General features: G+C 42.0%; 1 protein-coding gene across 1 annotated transcript; it reads right to left on the minus strand.

The window, feature by feature from the left end:
• Positions 1 to 634: 634 nt before the first annotated feature.
• DAPL1 (death associated protein like 1) lies at positions 635 to 10,417 on the minus strand. Its single transcript, XM_075002037.1, has 4 exons — positions 10,201 to 10,417; positions 6,188 to 6,275; positions 3,064 to 3,127; positions 635 to 854 (listed from the first exon to the last, which is right to left on the minus strand). The coding sequence occupies exons 1-4, from the start codon at positions 10,247 to 10,249 to the stop codon at positions 738 to 740; spliced, it is 318 nt and encodes a 105-aa protein (XP_074858138.1). The 5' UTR covers positions 10,250 to 10,417; the 3' UTR covers positions 635 to 737.
• Between the last annotated feature and the right edge of the window lie 10,959 nt (positions 10,418 to 21,376).

Here is a 21,376-nt window from a genome sequence, read left to right on the forward strand (position 1 = left end):
CAGGAAAGAAAATTAGCCTCACGAGGACTACTACTTCCTCCTCCCTTCCAGGTGGGTCTGAAGTGGGAAGACCTGTGCTGGAGAAGTAATTTGTACCATGTAAACCTACATCCAGGGCAAATCACTTCTTCACTACCCTGTCCTGGCTTCAGATAGTTCCCCTTATGTCTAGTATAGACATAGTCGACCGCTGATATGCATTTTTAATTATGCGAACTGAGTAGCTAAAATGGACTTCAGTGGTTGATTAGAAATGGCTGTTTACCAGGAAGGAGGTAGACAGGAGTCTCTCTCCTCTCAGTCTTCCTTAATAGTTACTGCTTGCAAGGAGTTCCAGGGACAAGGTTGACCCTGGAAAGCACCATTTCACACTCGAGAAACAAAACCATGCAAGATGAACCCTGAGAGGGTCAATCTTCTGCAGTAGTGTGGCTTTAGGCTGAGTCTACTCCTGGAGCAGCCCAAGCTTACACAGGACTTGTTGCCAGAAATAATCCTTTGTCAATGGGTGTGGGGAAGACTAGATTTAAAAATTCTTCTGTGATATGATACACTGAAGATAGGACTATTCTATAAAGTCAGGTGAATGAAGCCATGTAACAAGTTTTTTTTATTGTCAGAAATAGAAGAAAAATATAATATAGATCAGACAGTAAACTATTTCCCTAGGTTTTGGTCCTTCTGAGCATTTAAGGGATGATTGCAGTTAGAGTAGACATGGCTATTTGCTGTATATTTTAATATTTCCGAGGTTGTTGGATAATGTAAGTTCTTCTGGGCCACAAAATCTTCTTCAGGGCTGGTCGTGGCTTTTGATGAGCCACTCGTGTTGCTTCAGGAAATTTATGTCCAATCTGAAAGATTAAAAACAGAAAATGCATTTTTAGCTATTCCTCTCCTGAATTTCATCATGAGGAAAAATTTGCTTTAAAGCATGCATATTTTAGCAGACCAATCTTAAGTGCCTAGCATTAAAGGAATAGTATATACCTGAGACTTGGCAGCTCCAGATGTCTGACTACAGGTCAAGCCTCTTTAATCCAGTGCTCTCTTGTCCAGCAACATCCCTAACCTGGCATGACTTTAGTAAACTGGATAACCATTATGGGTTTGGCCAAGTTTCCTGTGGTACCATGAATTTACAGCCACCAGTCATGGCTCAGTGTTCTGTGCTGTAATTTACCCCTAAACATCTGCCCAGAAGCAATGGAAGTATTGGTAATGCTGCTAGACACTGATCTCCTGAGGTCCAGCAAATTCTCTCATTCCGCACCCATCAGGTCCTCAGGGTGCTGGACTAGAGTTTCAACCTGTAGCAATGACAGACTCCCAGCTGGCTGTCATTATCTACACCACATACATACCAGAGTCAAAGTTACTTCAGGCTGGTTATCTTGCAAATAAGAGTCACCCTAAAAATAGAGCGAGACACTAAAGCTACTATAAGAAGTGCCAAGCTAAGCCAAGCAGCATTCCAGCTGTTGCTAAAGTCACTCTGTCTTTTCAAGTTCCAGTTGTTAAAACAGTAGTCCATTGTGATATCTGAGAACCTCTTCCCAATCCCTGAGAAAACTTCACATCTGAAGAATTTGGGAGGTCAGAGAGTGTGGAAGGAATGCTAAATTAAAAACAGGAGTTAGGAGATGTAGGACACTTGACTCTCTCCATTTTTCTCCTCACCCACCAGTCCTAAATATAGGGGGAAAAACAAAATCTGAGCTAATTTAAATCACTGGTGTGACTCTGCTGAGCTTCAGTCACATTCTAAGGATTTGATCCAATGGATTTTCAGTATCTAAAATGTTGTATTTAACTGAGGCTTCAGTAAACACTGGGCAAAACTAAGAACAGAACTGTCTCAGACTTAGGACTTGAATGACATTATGTGTTTGTGTAATACAGGCAGCATCTCTAAAGTCAGAGGTACCAGGAGTGCAAGTTAAGAAGCAATTTGTAAAACAAGTTCTTTCGAATGAGTAAACTGCATGAGGGGTCCTACAATGGCCAACCCTTAAATGAATGGGATTATGCTATGAATTCCAAGCAAAACTGATGGGGAAGAAGATTCATTTACACCACTCTCAGAACTGCAGTACCACGAGAGTATCTTTAAAGGCACAAAAGAGGAAACAGCAATGGGAATCTTGAGTCTCACATTAATCCTCACCCATGACAATAGCATGGGCTGATAGACAGATGTGGCTACTTCTGGTGCATGCTACCCTGTGATGCCCAAGAGGATCACCTGTGGCTATTGTGTTCAGTCTTGCACTCCTAATGTCTATTTTGCTGTGGTTTTGTTCACAGCTTGTCAGGCTGATGTACATCTGTCCTTGCAATGTTGTCACCTTCTCTCAGCTGTTTCACAGAAGTAATCTCCTTATTCATACAGGTAGCCCACTTAGACATAAATTGATCTTGTGGTCAAAGCACAGGACTAGAATCTGGAAGATCTGGGTTTTATTCCCAGCTCAGTCACTGACTTGGTGTCATACTCCATTATTTTTCCCAGGTTTTTAAATAAATCTGACGTTTATGTGGCCTTTTTAAAAACCTCAGAACTACATAGTATCTTAATCTTGTAGCATCTTAGAGATTAACAAGTTTATTAAATCATGAGCTTTCACAGATAAAACCCACTTCTACTTTCAACTGAGGGCTTTATCCACAAAAGCTCATGACCTAATAAAACTTGTTAGTTTAAGGTGCTACAAGACTTATTTGTGAAGATACAAAGCAACACCTCAGACTCTGTATATAATCTTGTTATACTAAAGATCCACAGGTGTTAGTGTTTATTAATAGTCACATTGGAGCACAAAATGAAGTTCAATATTACATCTTGGTAAATTAACATTTTGGAAACCTCAGTCTCCTTAGAAAAAAGGAAGCATCTCAGTAACTGATTTGTAGTTTAAAATTTAAGTAGACAGTTGACTCCAGGACACAGTCCCACATACATCAGATTACAGCAGTTGAGTTAAATCAATGTTTATGTTTTAACACAGTCTTATAATTAGACGCTGACACACAAGTATGCCTTATTCTGCAACATATACTTACTTTCTCCAGTGCATCAGCTAGTAAGACATGTACATTTTGTATTTTTGTAACCCCAACAACCGGGCTGCAAAGCAAAAAAAATATTCAGGATTTTTGTCTCCCCAAGTTACTTAAAAGAAACCTTGAAAATAAAAAGCATAAAGACAACATAGCCATTGTGATTAAGCTATTATTTAGCTTTATAGTACTGGAAAAAAGTTTAAAAATCACTTCCCTTCAATGGCACCAATAGCTGGAGGGCCAACCCAGGCCAACTTGCAACACTGCAGGAATGTAGGGCGGGGCAGCCCCAAGCCTCAGTCACAATCCAGGCAAGTAGTGGCCAGATCCAGCCCACTGACTCTGCCTGGCAGGAGTAGTGGCTCTGTGTTCTATAGGAAAGCATTCTGTGCTGGCACCACCTCCATTGCTCCCATTGGCCAATGGGAGAGGTAGGGATGTTGCTGGTGGCTGCCCTCCCTGCAGCACGTGCATTCCTCCCACCTTCCTGAGCTGCATCAGATAGGCACCTGTGCCCCTTCCCTCCCATCTCTTCCAGACCCTGCACCCACCCTAGCTCATTCCTACACTCCACCACCTGCCCAGACCCTACATCCCCACCAAAACCCACTCCCAGCAGCCCCCTCCAATGCATGAACCCTTCATTTTTGGCCCCACTGCAGAGCTTAGAGGAGCCTCACAACTGGGCACCAGATCTGTAAGGGGGGGTGCTGCACACAGCTCCCAACTGATATTTCTGTAGATCAGTGGCCCCTCCCCTCCAAAATGTTCCCCACCCTGATATAAGGCATATCCATGGCTAGCCCAGATCAGCTGACTCGGGGGCATGTTACCCTCCTAAACACCATGAGTTGGAAGAGCAAGGGGCCAGAGTCTCTGTGTAGCCTGGAGATTAGTGAGGGGTAGGAGGAGGCTGATATCTGTAGCAGGGGTCACCCCCCTAATCCTTGCAGCCATGGGCAGAGGGCGGGGAAGTGGAACAATATGGCTCCCCTTCCCAAGCTGCATCACTCCGGGGAGGGGCAGGACTACCTCATTCCCACTTACTAGCCAGAAGCAGAGCCCTGGGTCGAGAACTAGGGGAGCAGGGTGAGCTAGGGCAGTGGTCTGCTTCCCCTCGCCTCTGCAGGTGGGTGCACTGGGCACTTGTTAGTCTCATGGACTGGGCCACTAGGCAAAGGGAAAAGCTAAGAAAGACAAAGCAGAAGGGGTGGAAAGGGGCAGGGTTAGGGACAGGACCTGGGAGAAAGGGGGCATTGTCCAGACCCTACACTAGGTGGTACAGGCAGGAGTCACAGGGGGGCAGTCACATGGCCAATGGCCACTCTCCCCCATGTCCTTCCTTACCAGTCACCACCTGCTCCATTTATTATGGCACGTAAGCTTTCCAGACCAACCTAAAATGCATTCACTGTGGAACAGCTATTGACTCAAAAGTTTTTTTTTAAATTATAAAACACTTGTCATTTGTAGCTTTTACATAATTACATCTTGAAAATGAAGTTCACTGTCTCCTGCATGCTTCAATCATTTCTTTCCAGTTTCTAATGGATTTTAGAATTAGCTCATTGTTGTCTACTAGTACTGTGTGCCAGAATCAATGCTATCATCTCAGCTTAGTTCCAGGAATCATGTTATAGTTCAATGTCTTCAGAGCCAACAAGGGAAGCAGTGCCGATTTTTGTTGGTCTGTCAAAATAGTTAGTGATAATTTGTTTCACTATTAACAGCAGCCTTCACCCCCCCCGCCTCATGTATAATTTAGAGGATTTCCAGCAAATCAGAATTTAAACAACCAATCAGATTTAGGGACAAAAACTTGGGTTAAACTACCAGGTCACACACAGACTTCCTATGTGACCTTTGACAAGTCATTCTGGGCTTATCTATGTGGAGATTTAGGGAGCGTTCACACAGTAGCTTGAAGGTGAGATACAGCTCTTGCACTAGCTCATTTTGAGCTAGCTAAAAATAGCAATTTTGGATGCTGCTGCATGGCAGCACTCAGGGCTAATGGTTGGAGCTTGGACCCAGGGGTTTGAGTGAGCTTGGACTAGGGAGGCTACGGCCATCAGTTCCAGATGTGGAGAATTCTTCTCCTGCTCCTCCTCTCACAGGAGAGGACATTTGCAAGGCTTCTTTCCAAGAACCTTCTACTGGACTAGGGCATACAAGGTAACTTAGGAACAGGGCTATAGGTGGAAGAGATTCTGGGGACAGAGCCACAACTTACAGCTTTGTAGCCCATACAGCAGCTTCAGGAAGCTGCTGTAACAGATAAGCCTCCAGGGTTGACTAAGGTACAATGGGAGGGGGGGCACTCCAGTCCCTGGAACAGTCCAGGGTTAACGGCTTGCTAAAAGTTACCTTAGCACTCCCCCTCCCACCATACCCACTGAGTTTCAGGGACGGAGAACTAAGATCAGAATTTCTAATATCTGAAAACAAATTACAGCATTAGATTCTAAAGGCAGAAGGGACCATTAGATCATCTAGTCTGGCATCTTTTGTCACAAGCAACAGACTTCATTCCAGTAATGCCTGTATTGAGTTCAATAACTTATGTTTGACTAAAGATTCATTTGTGTAGAAGAGTGTAGCTTCCAGAAAGGCATCTAGTTAATCTGAAGAAATCAAGAGACAAGGAATCCAGCATTTCTCTTAATTATTCCAGTGACCACCTTTCCAGTCAAAAATAATTGTGCCTTTTTTCCTAACTCAAATTTGTCTCGCTTCAGCTTCTAGCTAATTGTTCTTGTTATGCCTTTCTTCTCTAGATTAAAAACTATTTAGTATTTGAAGTTTTCTCCCTGTGAAGTTACTTTGTGCATCATGATCAACTCACCTCTTTCCTCTTTTTGTTAAGCTAAAGAGATTGAAGTTTTTACATCTCCCATTAAGTCATTTTCTTCAGCCTTCTAACAATTTAAAAACAGATTTTTAAAAGAATATAATGAAGCACAAGTGGATATAATCTACTTCGCTTTCTTTTCAATTTGTCTTCAAATCTGCCTTATTTGTACACGTACTCTAAAACTGTGGATCTTTATTCTTTATGAAAAAGCTAATCAACTTGCTGTTAATTTACCCTTAAATATCAGGGCACAAGCTACAGATGAAATACCTTGTGTTCTCCTTCCCAGGGTTCTTGGGATTCTTCTCAACAGCTCCATTGTCCTGCTTTTTGGAAATTCTCCTACTTCCAGCTTTGACTGTTAAAAGACAATTTACACTGTGTGAATGGATTAAACAGCTACAGAACTGTTCATCACAAGGTTAATTGTTGTGCAGTTTTTTCCCATAAAAACAAAACATGTACTGAGGAAAACAGGCAATAAGGCAAAGATTAATACTCATGAAAGTTAGTCTGAGCTTTCTGTTATGCCTCTTTTCCAGTGTGGATGGATGTTGAAAACCAAAATGAGCCCCAGAGAACCAGCTAAGACCACCTTTAAATTTCAGGATAGCCAAAGAACATTTAAGTTATTGCTAATTTTTTTTTTAAAAAAAAGAGTCATTCAGAATAGAAACTTCACTGCTTATAAAATTTGGCTGCCCTTATGCATTCCTTCCAGGAGATTTTAGGTGCAATTGTTTATAGGATTTTATTTTTTAAAGTTGAGTCCTTCCTCAGCATTTTTCAACGCCCCATATGACGAATAGCAGGAATACTGCTTACATGATTTACACTAGATACCATAGAATAAAACTGTATGCATAATACAAGTTACAATGTAGTCAGGAATCAATATATTTATCATGCACATGTAGTGTTCTCTCATTTTAATTACAATTTATTAAAATGCCTGCCAATCACAAAAGCCAATTAGTACTAATTAAGCCACAGACGACCTAACAATAACAATTTGAGTGTTGAGCAATGTCAGACAAATTCAACTTTTTAAAAGGAGCATGTAAAGATATTTCAGATAACTGTCAAAGCAAATACCCTCTTCTGTGCACAAGAATATTTGTACATTTCATAACTGTCAAAGTAAATAAGAACAAGCTGAATATAGATTTTTGGTTCATTTAATCTAGTAGTTTCATCTTATGGTCAGTTCCTATTCTGAAGTCTTTTGAAAGGCTAAGACAAGCATTTCCTTCAGATCTACTTTGAGAGAATGGCACAAGCAGGAAGGGAAAATGACTGATTGTTTTTATAAAAAAAAGTACTCCAATCATGTTGCAGAACTCCATCAAGCAAGCAGTATTATGTTCACCAAGACCAACTCTGTGATTATTGCAGAAATTAATATGCTACAAAATGCATCTATTTTCCATTACATTTGCATATTTAAGAGCTATGTACAAGTCACCATTGGCCACCTTCCCTTACAGGATTAAGGGTTAAAACAAGTAATGTATGCAATATAAAGACGGGAAAATATAAGTAATTATTTTACAGTGTGGAGGAACAATTGACTTATTATTGTAACTTCAACAATAGTTGAAGTTTACATTGTAGATATGCTTTAGCTTCATAATGGACAAGTTATTAATGGAGGAGATTTTCAAATCAATTAGATGCCCAGGTCCCACCAAAACTATTTGTACACGTGACACCCTTTGTGGCTCTGAAAAAAATTCTCCAGTTAAAAAAAGCCAATAAGCTATTAATAAAAAGAAACTGAAGTTTAGGGGCAGGATTCTGTAATGTATAGGGTTCCCGCAAAACCCATTAATGTTAATTGGCATTGACAGCACTCACAGTCCCACTGTCAGGTATATGGCTGTTGATCATTTGGTTTATTTTCTGTAATTACCTCACAGCTATTTTGTTTTTGTGAAAACCTAACTTCATGTACTGAAAATGCAGTACAGAGTCTTTTCTTTGGTCTTACTGCAGTAATGACATAATTATGATGAGGAGGCATCTGAAATTTTTCCAAGTTGTCTTTGAAGCTGAAGTTTTATGATGGTTCTAGTCCAAATGTGAACTTTCTGGGGGGAGATTTGAAGGTCTAGGAACTTCCATTGTTTTCACATTAAGAGATTTCACTTTTTTTTGTTGCCCTTTGTCAACTAAGAATATAGTTTATAGTCTGTGTCAACTTGCTCCACACAGACTTCAGAGAGCAGAAATCTTTTCGGTATATGGGACATTTAGTTTAATTTTGACTGGAGCAGGACGTCAGCCAGAACCCTAGGACCAAAATGGTCTAATTTTGTACCTCAATTTCCAAGAACAATGGATTCAAATTTCAAAATGCTGTAATGGCCTTTCTATAGTGAGTCAAGCACTCAGACGTTGATTTTTAGTGCTTTTTGATAATAGGCCCTACATCCATGTTAGATAAATAAAAATTGCTGGAGTTACTCAAAAAAATCAGCTCTGAACCTAGATCTAAATTATGTGGTTTGCACCTATCTCTAGATATATACAATAAGCCATTTGTAAATCACATATTGTGACAACAGGATATGCAATACTCATTAAAGTTTTTATGGTAAGATGTGAGGCTCCTGATATATGTACATGCTTTGGTATACATATGCTAAAAAGCTGTTTACTGCATTGCGGGGGGCGGGGGGAAGAGGCTAAAGGAATACATGGAGGAACCCTAATGCACCAGAGCATTTAAAAAAAAGTCTGCTCAAGTACAAATAAGTACATGGCTTAAAACAAATATGCCATTCAGAAAGAATAGGCTTTAGAGTTCAGTAAGTTATTAGCATCTAATGTGCACTAACTGGCTTATTAGGAAGGGAAAAATCTTAGTGGAGTTAGAAGCAGTGAAGTTTTTGAACACAGACTTTATATTTCACCAACAGCTGCAAAAGTTCTAGTGTGTGGAACACATGGGATAGCAACAGAGTAGGAATCAGAATGAACCTTTCCAGAGTACAGCTGGCCTTCACATCATTAGCTAATGTGAAACTAAGGGATTAGTATCAAAACACAAAAAAGCAGTCAAGTAGCACTTTAAAGATGAACAAAATAATTTATTAGGTGAGCTTTCGTGGGACGGACACACTTTTTCAGACCATAGCCAGACCACAACAGACTACTTAAGGAGCAGAGAACCAAAAATAGGAATCAAGGTTAACAAGTCAGAAAAAAAATATCAAGGTGAGCAAATCAGGGAGTGGGCGGCGGGAGAAGAGTCAAGAATTAGCTTAAGCCAAGAATGCAAAAGAGCCCCTATAATGTCCCAGAAAATTCCCATCCTGGTTCAAACCACGTTAATGTGTCATATTTGACTATAAAAGCGAGTTCAGCAGCCTCTCTTTCCAAACTGTTGCAAAAGCTCCTGGAAGCAAACTTTTAAGTCATTAACAGAATGCCCCACTCCATTAAAATGCTGGCTGACAGGTTTGTGGATCAGGAGTGTTACACTTAGGGATTAACGGGCGTTCCCACAACTCATATTACCTAAAGCACCAAATAAATACTAACTATGCTTATGACAAATCATAACTGCTTGAAAGGAGCAGTTGTAGTACCACATGAATGATCTTCAGCTTATGTGAACAAACGAATGAGTCTATTCCCAGCTCTGCTTGAGACCTGGCAGCCAACCTTAAGACTCAAGTTCTTAAAACAGCTACAAGCCTGGGAAGTCCGCACCATAGCTTGAGTTTCAAAACAGACACCCCGGGCGAATCCCCACGACAGGAGCCCAGCAAACTCGGACGAGCGCAGGGTGCATGTAGAAAGCCGGAGCGGGAAGCTAAGTGGCGGTCTTTGCAATAGCGAGTGGGGATCACGGCCGAGTGCCACCATCGCCGGGAGGGGAAGAGTGTCGGGTGCGCCCACTGACTGGGTTACACCCTGGTAACAGCAGCCCCGAGGGAACCGCACGCGCAGAGGCCTCCTGGGGCCACATCCTACCGCGTGGCTCCTATGAGCGGGGAGAACTGCAGGAGCAAGCGGCGGGGAGGCAGGGGGCGCTGGAGTCTCTGGCACTGGTGCAGCCGGACCCTGCACGTCGGGCAGGGTCGCGCTCACAGGCAACAAGGGCAGCACAATACACGAGAAGGCGGGCATGTAGGTAGCGGGTGCATCGCATCGCCACACACACACACACCCCCAGCACATTACACACTCAGGCCTGTGCGTGTGTTCCCGTCCCCTCCAACCCTACCACAACCACGCGGAGCCGCTTCATTCCCTGCTGCGCGCGGGCGACTTACCTGCCCGAAGGCGCCCGCTTCTCCGGCGGGCCGGCGCCTCCTTGGCCATAGCAGGGTGGGTAAGTGTAGCCTCGCGGCCCTGCGAGGGACGAGTCCAGGCGGGAGCAGGCGCACGGCGCTCCCTTTTGTGGCGGCAGGGTAGGGCACGGGCCGCTAGGGCTGTGGCGCGCCTGCCTAACGCAAGCGAAAGCGAGGGCGGCGCTGGCGGAAAGGAGCCGTTCTGTGGGTGTGGGGTGAGGGAGCGGCTGTGTAGCGTAGGCTGTGGAGGGCCGGGAGAGGAAGGGGCTGTGGGAGGGGCGAGGGTACAGCGGCCGTAGGAAAGGAAGGGGCTGTGTGTGAGAGGTGGGGGCAGTGGGGGTAGGAGAGAAGGGGCTGTGGGGACGTGTGTGGGGGGGCCACTAGCGGCAGCAGAAAAGGGACTGTGGGGAGGTCTGAGGGGTGGGCACTGTGGGGATAGGGTAGGAAATTGTCTAAAATCTCAAGATATTTCTTCAGTGATTATCTTTTGCTTCTCGCATAGAATTGTGTGCAGTTTTGTCATCCATATGGCATACACGTCTTCATGTGACTTGGATAGTGTAAATTTTCATAGCCCAGTGCTTTCTACCTCTTCTGAGATTCTTTTACAACTTCCTCAAGGGCTATGTCTAGATTGCAGGCTTCTGTCAACAAAACTGAAGTTTTGTTGACAGAGTACACGTCCAGACTTCAGATCTCTTGGAAGTGATCTGCTGTTTGGGAGTGTTCTGTCGACATCCCTGTATGCCTCATTCAATGAGGAAGAAAAATACCTTGACGGAGGTTTTTTGTTTCTTGTTGTTTTTTTTCCCCAGCATTTGGCCTCATGTGGACAGACCAAATATTGGAAAAGCTTCTCCTGATAGAGCTGTCGGCAGGAGATGTTCAATTGCATAGAATAATAGAACACTAGAACTGGAAGGGACCTCAAGAGGTCATGGAGTCCAGTTCCCTGCCCTCTTGGCAGGACCAAACACCATCTAGATCATCCCAGATAGGTGTCTAACCAACCTGCTCTTAAATATCTCCAGTGATGGAAATTCCACAGCCACCCTAGGTAACTTATTCCAGTGTTTAACCACCCTGACAGTTAGGAAGTTTTTCATAATGTCTAATCTAAACCTCCCTTATTGCACTTTAAGCCCATTGCTCCTTGTCCTGTCCTCATAGGCATATCTTTTGCTGACGGTTCCCTGCAGTCTAGACACACCCGTACTTTTCTTCAGATCTGAGTTTCCTAAGCTCATTCACTCTGCTCTCAAATGTCCAGAGGATTTGGAACAGGTCAATTTTCTTTGACAAAAAGATTCCAAGTACTGGAGCTGTGATAACTAAATTCTTATGCCACCATGACAGATTGAGGTAGAACATCCAATCCAGACAGGTTGCTTTTTGGTAAATATATGCTCTCACTAGCCCAGTGGTCAACTGCTTTCATCGTGTAGGCCAGGGATGTGCGATATATTGGTCATTCACCACCTGTGGCGAATAGAATATGACATTACGGCAAATACGGCTCTCGAGCCGCATGTGGCTCTTTGAGCCTTTAAATGTGGCTCCTCCTGATATCTGCATGCAGGGAGTGCCATCTGCCTGCTCTGTGCATGCAGTCCACTGCTTGGTGAGAGAAGCGCATGATAGCTCCAGTAGGGGCTCTGGCAGCTCTGGTGAATTGCCAGCATAGATTTAGAACAGGGGAGCTGGGGGTGCCTGGCTCCTGGGGGAGTCTGGCTCTGGGGAGGGTGTTTATTTAGAGTGCGGGGTGGGGGGAGAACATGGCGAATATGGAAAGATGACAACCACAAGTGTGGTGATACTTGAATTCCTATTGGACACATCTGATCTAGGCATTCAATTATAGTCTGAATATTTACTATCATTATCTCACTGGTTTTCATTCAAGCTGCCCATCTAGAAGTTCTGTATTATTCCATAGCCTGTTCAATGTCATCTGCTTCATCAGTCCTGTCAACTTCTTCAGGGGTCTGAAGTGCAGTGTCAGGTTCCCCTTCTTATTTCAGTTGAACTCTCTTCAACAAGAGTTTGAAGATAAAGAATAATATATATATTTCCTACAAAGTTGCAAAGAGACACTTCAGGTCTGGCTCGCCTCAGCTTCTGCAGCGTGCACCTAAACAAGGTTAATTTAATCTGAAGAAGTGGGTCTGTCCCACAAAAGTGCATGACCTAATAAATTATTTTGTTCGTCTTTAAAGTGCTACTATACTGCTTTTTTGTTTTGATAGTATATAGACTAGCACGGCTTTCTCTCTGTTAAGGTTAATTTGATGTGTTGTGCAAAAGACCCATGGTGCATACATTTTGTCTCCCTTGCCTGAAATGTATTCTTTCACTTTTTGCTTGAAATTTTCCATGTGCTGCAGCCATAACACTGGCTTCATCATGTCAATGTGTAGAAAATGTGTTGGAAGTCTAATTTCACACTCACAGAATAAAATATTAGTTAATTGGTCACATAACAATGCAGTATCTCCTTTACTGTCACAATGCTTACAAAATGCTCTTTGATAGCCATATTTCCTTCAATATGATCAATATTAACAAAGAAAGCAAAATGGCCATTTGATCAGCATGGCTAATATCTAATAAATAGTTATTAGGTGAGCTTTCGTGGGACAGACCCACTTCTTCAGACCATAGCCATACCCACCTTGATTACAATTTTTCTGATTTGTCAACCTTGATTACTATTTTTGGTTCTCTGTGCCTTAAATATTGAGTCTGTTCTGGTATGGCTATGGTCTGAAGAAGTGGGTCTATCTCACGAAAGCTCACCACCTAGTAAATTATTTTGTTAGTCTTTAAAGTGCTACTGGACTGCTTTTTTGTTTTGATAGTATATAGATTAACACGTCTATCTCTGTTTCTTTTATTTTAGTCAAGCGTTTGATTCTTTTGCAGTCACTTATGTTGGGCAAATATTGTATTATCCTTCACAAATTGTAGAGCTCCCACATGTGACTGCATATGTTGTTTCTAGGGCTGTTGATTATTTGCAGTTAACTCATTAGATTAACTAAAAAGCATTGTAGTTAAGAAAAAATCACAATCACTACTACTAAGTAGTAGATACCAATTGAAAATATTAGAAGTTTTGCATGTTTTTCTGTATTTTCAATATTACAATGAGGAATACAAACTGTACAGTGCCCACTTTTATATTTTCATTACAAATATATGCATTCTATTGATAAAAATGTAGTATTTTGCAATTTACATACAAATAGTAAAGTGCAATGGCTTTACTGTGAAACTGCGACTTACAAATGTAGGATTTATATTTTTTGGCTACATAACTGCAGTCATAAACAAAACAATGTAAAACATTAGCGCCTACAAATCCACTCAGTTCTACTTCTTATTCTGCCAATTGCTAAAACAAACAAGTTTGTTTACATTGGTGGGAGATCCTGGTGCTGGTTTCTTATTTACAGTGTATCCAGAAAGTAAGATCAAGCATTCACATGGCACTTTTGTAGCCAGCACTGTTAGGGATTTTTTTGTTTTGTTTTGTTTTTGTTTTTTTGCCAGATATGCTAAACATTTGTATGGCCATTTATACTTTGGCCACCATTCTAGAGGACATGCTTCCACGGTGATAGTGTTCATTCATGCATTTTTTCAAATGAAATTTGACTGAAATCCTTGGGGAAGAATTGTTATGTCTCCCAATGTGTTTTACTCACATCTATTTAATATTGTAACAGTCCCAGATTATGACTCAGCATGGGTTGTTTGTTTTAAGGATACTTTTCCTGCAAATTTGACAAAACACAAAGGCATGTGAGATTTCTCAAAGTAGCTACAGCACTGAACCCAAGGTAAAAAAATCTGAAGCGCAGTTCAAAATCTAAGAGGGATGAGGTGTGGAGTATGCTTTCACCATTCTTAAAACAGTAAGACTTTGATGTTAAAATACAGAACACAAGCAACCAAAAAAACAAAGTCAACCTTTTGCTGATGGTGTTTGACTCAGGTGATGAACATAAACTTGCATCAGTCCACAACTTTCAGAATAAAAGGCTGCACTACAGTACTTCTAATGGGGGAATTGAAAAATAGGATTTTTTTCTTACAGTGCAAAGATTTGTAATAAAAATGAAGTAAGCACTATACATTGTGTATTCTGTGTTGTAATTGAAAGCAATACATTTGAAAATGTGGAAAACTTCAAAAATATTGAATAGTGCAATTAATTTTTAATTTCACAATTACAATTAATATTTTAATCATTTGACAGCCCTGGTTGTTTCCTCATCTCATGAGCAGATATTGACTTTCGCATATTATTCCTGTCAGCAAAACCTGTTACACACGTTGATTTTTTGAGTTTCTGTATCCTTGGACAACCAGCAAATGTCACAGTATACATAATCTGAAAGATATGGGTATTCGAGGCTCTTGACATTGAAATCTTCATACACTGCATATTTCATTTTGTAAAATGAAGATGAAAGTTTATGGTTTATAGGGGAAAACTGAATCTATCCATTTGGCATATGACTTTCAGTTGTCTGGCGAGGACCCATCTGTAAAGCGTACAGAATTACTTATGTGATAAAACCAAATCTTAAAAGTGACTTTCATCACATGGGAGCTTCAAACTTATTTCAACAGCAAAACTACTTTGACCTGCTTCGTTGTTAAACTGGAGTATGGAAAAGCTTCCATATAAGGAGAGATTAAAAAGACTAGTATGGCTTGTTTTGAAAAAGAGACAACAATGACGGGATATGATAGAGGTCTATAAAGTCATGAATGGTATGGAGAAAGTGAAGGGGAAGTGTTATTTACCCCTTTAAAAACCATTAGAACCAGGGACCATTCAATTAAATTAATAAGCAGTAGGTTTAAAACAAATATAAGAAAGTACCTTCTACACACAATACAATCAAACTGTGGAACTCATTGTTCCAGGATGTGGTGAAGACCCAAACTACACCTGGTTCACAAGCAAATTAGATAACCTCACAGAGAGCTAGTAGCCAAGATGGTCAAGCACATAGTCCTATGCTTTGGATGTCCCTAAACCTGACTGCTAGAAGCTGAGACTGGATAACGGGATAAATACTTATTAAATTGCATGTTATGTGCATTGTGTCTGAGCTTGGGCATGGGCAGAATAAATTTTGTTATGTGCGCCAAGGCATGTGTGGCTGTACACCACCAACAGAAACACATGCTGCCAGTCGTGGGTGCTCTGTTAATCAAATGGGCAGCACCTGAGTCTCTCCTGGGTGACCATCCAAGCACTGAGATTACAGGAAACACTGTTACTAAATTTATTACTGTCTGCCACTTTCCAAGCATATGACAGTGCCACCTGCTCATTCCAATGAGACAGGGTAATACTGAGTTAGCTGTAATCTAGCATTGGAGGCTGCCTGATGGCAAAGGACCTTGTTTTATCTGGATTAATGATGATAGAAATGCATGCTTTTTCTTGCCTGCCCAGACTGGCCACCCGCTACCATGATTCACCAAAGTCAGCTAGCAGGGCAACATTCTCTGCATACTAGAGGTCTCAAAGCAAAATTGTATTACCGACAGCTGCCTACTTCAGCTTAAACACTAACCAATCAGCAGTACATCAACGCATCATCAGTGATCTGCAACCCATCCCGAACAATGATCTTTCACTCTCACAGTCCTCGCCTATAGACAGCCTGCCAACCTTAAACAAATCCTCACCAGCCACTACAAATCACAAACCAATGACTCTAGGCCTGAAACCAGCCCCTGCAACAGTCCTCACTGCCAACTCTGCTCACATATCTACGTCAGTGACCTAATACCAACTATACCATCAGGGTATAGTTTATCTGCACATCTACTAATATAATATATGCCATCGTGTGCCAGCAATGCCCCACTGCAATTTACATTGGCCAAACTGGACTCTCCGTAAAAGAATAAATGGACATAAATCAGACATCAGGAATGGTAGTGTACAGAAGCCTGTGGGAGAGCACTTCAATCTCCCTTGACACTCAGTGGCAGATTTAAGGGTGACAGTCCTGAAACAAAAAAATTTCAAAAATCAGATGGAGAGAGAAATCTCTGAGCTGCAATTTATTTGCAAATTTGACTCCATTAACCATGGATTAAACAGAGACTAGGAGTGGCTCACAGCTTAGAAAGGCAGCTTCTCTGCGCTGGGTGTTACTATCTCCCCATTAGACTTTGACAAAGGCTCACATCCTCCTGTCTGATTTGACTTGTTTTTTCCTTTTTTGATAAATACTGTTGATACTGGGCCATTTCCACCTTGTGGAGTAGACCTTGTCAGCTCTGGCCCTCCCTCTTACTGGGACCCCACTCTTTAAATACCCCTCTGAAACCACCCCTCCCACTCATGTATCTGATGAAGCAGGTCTTTGCTCGCAAAAGCTTATGGTCCAAAAAAATCTGTTAGTCTATAAGGTGCCACAGGACTTCTTGTTGTTCTCGAAGCTACAGACTCACACTCTTTGATACTGATAGAGATACACTCCTTCTCAGTGGGTTGGCACACTGCTGCTTTGGGTCTACAGCGTCCCCATGGACCAGGCCTGGGATCAGAATGGGGATGGCTGATGGGGTAGGGGCAGCATTCCTTATTTGTCCCAGTCCCTCCCTGGGTGGGGAGCTGCCCCTTCCTCTGGGCTTTACTGCAGGGAGCAATAGCCTGTTGGAGGGGATCTTGCAGTGGGCTCACTGGGACTATGCAAAGCACTGGGGTGGAGGAACCACCAGAGGAAACCACAGCAGCCCCAGCTCCAGGCAGGAGTGTGGAGGTCCCATGTGGTGCTGCAGCCCCTTTGGAAGCTGGCTGGATTGTAGCCCAGTGACAGGGCAGGGCTGCCCCAGAGCCTTCCCAAGGAGGGTGTTTACTACGCCAGTGAGTAGCAATGCAATGCAGCCTCCCTGGGGAGCCACTTTCCCTCAGAGCTGGGCTGCAAATACGCTGCCAGCTGGTGGGGCTGAGTTCCCCGCCTCAACCCACTCCTACCACATCCTATTTCCCTAAAAGAAAGAGTTGGGAGGGAACCCTCCTCATCTCCTACCACTGCTCCGCTCCTGCCTGCTCTGTTTTTGACTTGGCTCCCTCCTGACGTGGGGGCGCTGCTTCTGGCTGAGCTGTGGCAGATGCAGCTGGGAAAATCTATGGGGCTGCAGACACGGTGGGAAGAGGCAGAGCAAAATCCAGGACAGTTTTAGATTTTTCAGAAACCCAGCCAGACAGATTTAATGGCTGAAAAGAGGGCATGGCCAAGAAAAACCAGATGAACGGTCACCTTACTACAATCAACTTGAACTCAGCCTTCCATTCCATTAAAGAACTCTTCTGTCAAAATGTAAACCTGGGCGACAGTAGGCCAAGAATAACTAGTGTTTGTTCCCCAAACATAATTCAGCACATGAATATGTAAAATCAGGAATAATAGATTTTGGTCAACATTTTCCAGTAGGGAGTGGCATAAGCAATTTCTACATATGTGACATAGAGAAAAATATTTTCCTGGTTTATTTCATCAGGGTTTTTTCACATTTAAATGTTAATCCAGCAAGCTAGGTACAGCAAAATTATGAAAATATCACACAGCTGAATATTATCTAAAACTGAAACAAAGAGAGTGTCAAGGAATATGTCTAAATTCTATTCTATTTTTGAAAAATAAGAAAAAATAAGGCTAATTTACTTAAGGATAGCAGTTCAGCATCAGTGTACCATAGGCACTGAAATATCTCATCAACTGTTTGAATTAAGTAGATTGCTGGAATAACAAAGCTCTGGTTTTGCAAAAATGATGTTGTGAGCATACCCATATGGGACCTTTTTGCAGGACTGGGGCCCAACCTATCTTTAAAACAACTATAATTAACTAAAAATAAGTATATGCAGCAAGGTTCCCTAAACACCATTTTGAATTCTTATAATCCGAGTGTCCCACTAGTTAATCCTGTTTCATCCTATGCAGCAATTAGATTGTCCAAGGTGGATATCTGATTGTCATAATCTTACAATGAAATGTAAAAACATCAAGCAGATAAATCTAATCTCGAAGCTTTATTTATTGGATATATATGTTTATATTTTCAAATTACACTAAATTTCAAGTAAAATGCTAGCAAAATATTGCCTTCTAAGAGCTAGCAACCCATGGTGCATGCTTTCTTGGCTAAGTAATAGACTGGTAAAGGGACACTGTGGGTACTTTGAAAGAGACTGTAAAGTCAAAGTTACCTCAAAATTTAAAAATAAACTCTTACTAAAATTAATTCTAATAGAAATACTTCAGGAATTAAAAATAAGTTCAAAAGAATTTAAAAGAGTGTCCAAAACTTTACAAACTAGCTACAAAGTGAAACTGACCAGACTAGATTAATCTTTGTGCCTGGGACAAGACATGCAAAAAGTAAACAAGCTTGACCATTAATAAAAACATAAAAATGCTATCACTCTTGTTGCTGATCTGTTTGGCCACTCAGCTGCTCCTATCATTTTAAATTGGGGATCCAAGTAGTGTTTGGCAACACATATAAGAGACAGGTACTATTATTAAGTGCCACGACAATGCTTTCCTGCATAAGTAAGATTGGGAGGATTAGATTTTTATTGGTAAATGTTGATTTCACTGTACACACTAAAACCAATTAAAAGTATTTCCATCAATAATAAACCAAATGTATAGAAAGGTAAAGTAGGAAAAATGCAAAGGTGTCAATTACCCATTTCATTTTGAGTGGTTTCTTGTAACATGTGTTAACCTCATATGCTTAACAATCCGTCACACCTTGTGTTTACCAGTGACAGTCTCTGGATACATTTTCAAGAGCTAAAGAAGAACCCTGTGAAGTTCAAAAGCTTGTCTCTTTTTCCAATCAACAGAAGTTGGCTCAATAAGACATATACCTCATCTACCTTGTCTCTAATCATTTTATGGAAAAATTTATTTATTTTGCACTTGCATCTGCAGTGCCAAAGTGTTTCCAGCCTGTAATGTTCATGCTACCACATTCTCAAGTCTCCAACCCCCAGCTTCCATTGTGAAATGCTAATAGGGTCAGATTTGCATTTTTCTCCCCTGGCCTGTCCACTCTTCTTCCCAGCTGGCTGATTCCCAGGCAGGGCTGACTGTTGCCCCATCCCTGATTAATTCAGCCAAAAATGGTTTGATATTTTTGAAGATCTGAGTATTCACAGCTCCACGTATCAGCACCTCTCAAAATCAGATATGTTTATATTATTCAGACCTTCTCTTTCCAGGAATTGATTTGCATATGTGTGTAATGGGATCGTTCTCATCACTGCAGCACCTCCTGCAGGTTGTCCTGGAAATTAGTTCATTCCCCCACCATAGTGCCCTTCTCTGGTGGTATCTCACTCGCAAGTACCTGCCTCTTCTGCTTCCACCATGCCAGGATCCCCATCCCTTCCCTTCCCTTCCCTTCCCCTGGGTTACTGACCTCTGGTGGTGCCCATTCTGGAGTTCCTCCCCTCTATGAAACCAGATATGCATAATCCCACAATTTACCTCAGTGTCCCACTGCAGTCCCTGATACAGCCCTTTCCCTCAGCGGTAATCTGCTGTCTAAACTGGCCACTCTCTTCATTAGCAAGGAGGGTGGATCTGCTGCCTATTTCTCTCTTAGCTGTCCATATGCAGCCCTAGTACCTCCTCAGGTCTCTTTCTCAGGGTCTTATCCTGGGTGTTAGACTGGATCCCTGACCTCTCTCAGGACTGCTCCATGCATGGTACTGGGACCTTTTAAGCCCCCAGGGAGATTAAGTCCTCCCTCCATCTTTTAGGGCCTAGCCTGTCCTTGATCAGCTGCCTTCGGCCTTGCTCTGATTGGTTCCTACTAAGGCCTCTCCATTGGTTGCTTGAACTCCAGGGCGACTAGCCCCTCACAACTGAGCAGTGGAATAATTTTAGTCACGGCAATAGCACCATCTACTGTTACTTTGCACAGACCTGAAAAACACTCAGATATCATTGATGAATGAGTGTGGTATGAAAATAAATAGAACAGAACATATTACTTGGGAATTTTCTAAAGAATCATTTACACCCAGTTGACTTAGAGAAAACATTTGATTTCCTTTCATTTTCATTAATGAATCCACTATCTCAGGTAGCTTAAACTTGAATGTGCCTTATGAGTCTAGTAAGGTGAAAGTTTTTTTCCACTTAAAATGTATGTAGGTAGGGATTAGCTGGAATTGTATACCAAAAGTATCCATTTTCCTGTCCATATTTGGGACAGTTAATATTTTATCAAGTACGTTATTCACAGATTAGACAGGGCACATTAATTTAGAATAACTGTGTTTACTCAGCTATCATAGACTATTCCATTATTTGCTGCTACAGGTTGAACCTCTCTCATCTAGCACCCTTGGAACCCGACCAGTGCTGAGAAAATTTGCCAGATGGTGGGAGGTCAATAATTTCTAGCACATCACCAACACTTCCACTGTTTACTGGACTCTTAGAAGACATTTAGGGGTAAACTACAGCTAAATAACAGCACAGAACACTGAGAGCAGAACTGGTGGCTGTAAATAAACTTTATGGGACCATGGGAAACTTGGCCACACTGTGACACACTATAATTTATTTATAATAAAAACAAGAAAGGCTATGCAATGTCAAACACTGATGAGGGTACAAGTACATTTCAGTTAATTCATATTCATATCATAAGCCTAGTTCCATAAAGAAGATGGAGGGTAATGTCACACTGTCTACTTCAGATCACTCTGAGGTGGATTAAAACTAAAATCGAACTCAGTTTCACCAAAACCTTACTAGTCTGTGCCCTCTCTTAGACAGCTATTAGAGTATGCAGCACACAAGGATGAGCTGGTCACTGCTGAGCCGCACACTCCTATAGTGACATGACCTGGTGAGGTTCACTCTGAACGCAGGGTGCATTTATATCTCCCATTTTTTGCTGTGTACTGTGCTAACTGCTGTTCACTGACTCCTTGCTGCATCCTCACCTGGCCGCAGGCCCAGGTCATTCTTGCAGACCTTAGAGACCCCTTAGAGAGCCACCTGCATATGCTAAGAGCACTCCCCATCTCTGGTCCTATAAATCCCCTACATCATCCAGCCCCCCCACATAGTAATTGTATATAACTCTTCTT

This window comes from Carettochelys insculpta, chromosome 8, assembly GCF_033958435.1.
Source record: "Carettochelys insculpta isolate YL-2023 chromosome 8, ASM3395843v1, whole genome shotgun sequence".
Classification (NCBI taxonomy): Eukaryota; Metazoa; Chordata; order Testudines; family Carettochelyidae; genus Carettochelys; species Carettochelys insculpta.

What these genes read in the sequence shown, in the direction of transcription:
- DAPL1 (XM_075002037.1), bottom strand. Translation starts at nt 10,249, where the DNA reads ATGGCCAAGGAGGCGCCGGCCCGCCGGAGAAGCGGGCGCCTTCGGGCA. An exon ending in AAGCGGGCGCCTTCGGGCAG is followed by an intron (nt 6,276 to 10,200) that starts GTAAGTCGCCCG and finishes GTCTTTTAACAG; the next exon opens with TCAAAGCTGGAAGTAGGAGA. An exon ending in CCTGGGAAGGAGAACACAAG is followed by an intron (nt 3,128 to 6,187) that starts GTATTTCATCTG and finishes TTTGCTTTGCAG; the next exon opens with CCCGGTTGTTGGGGTTACAA.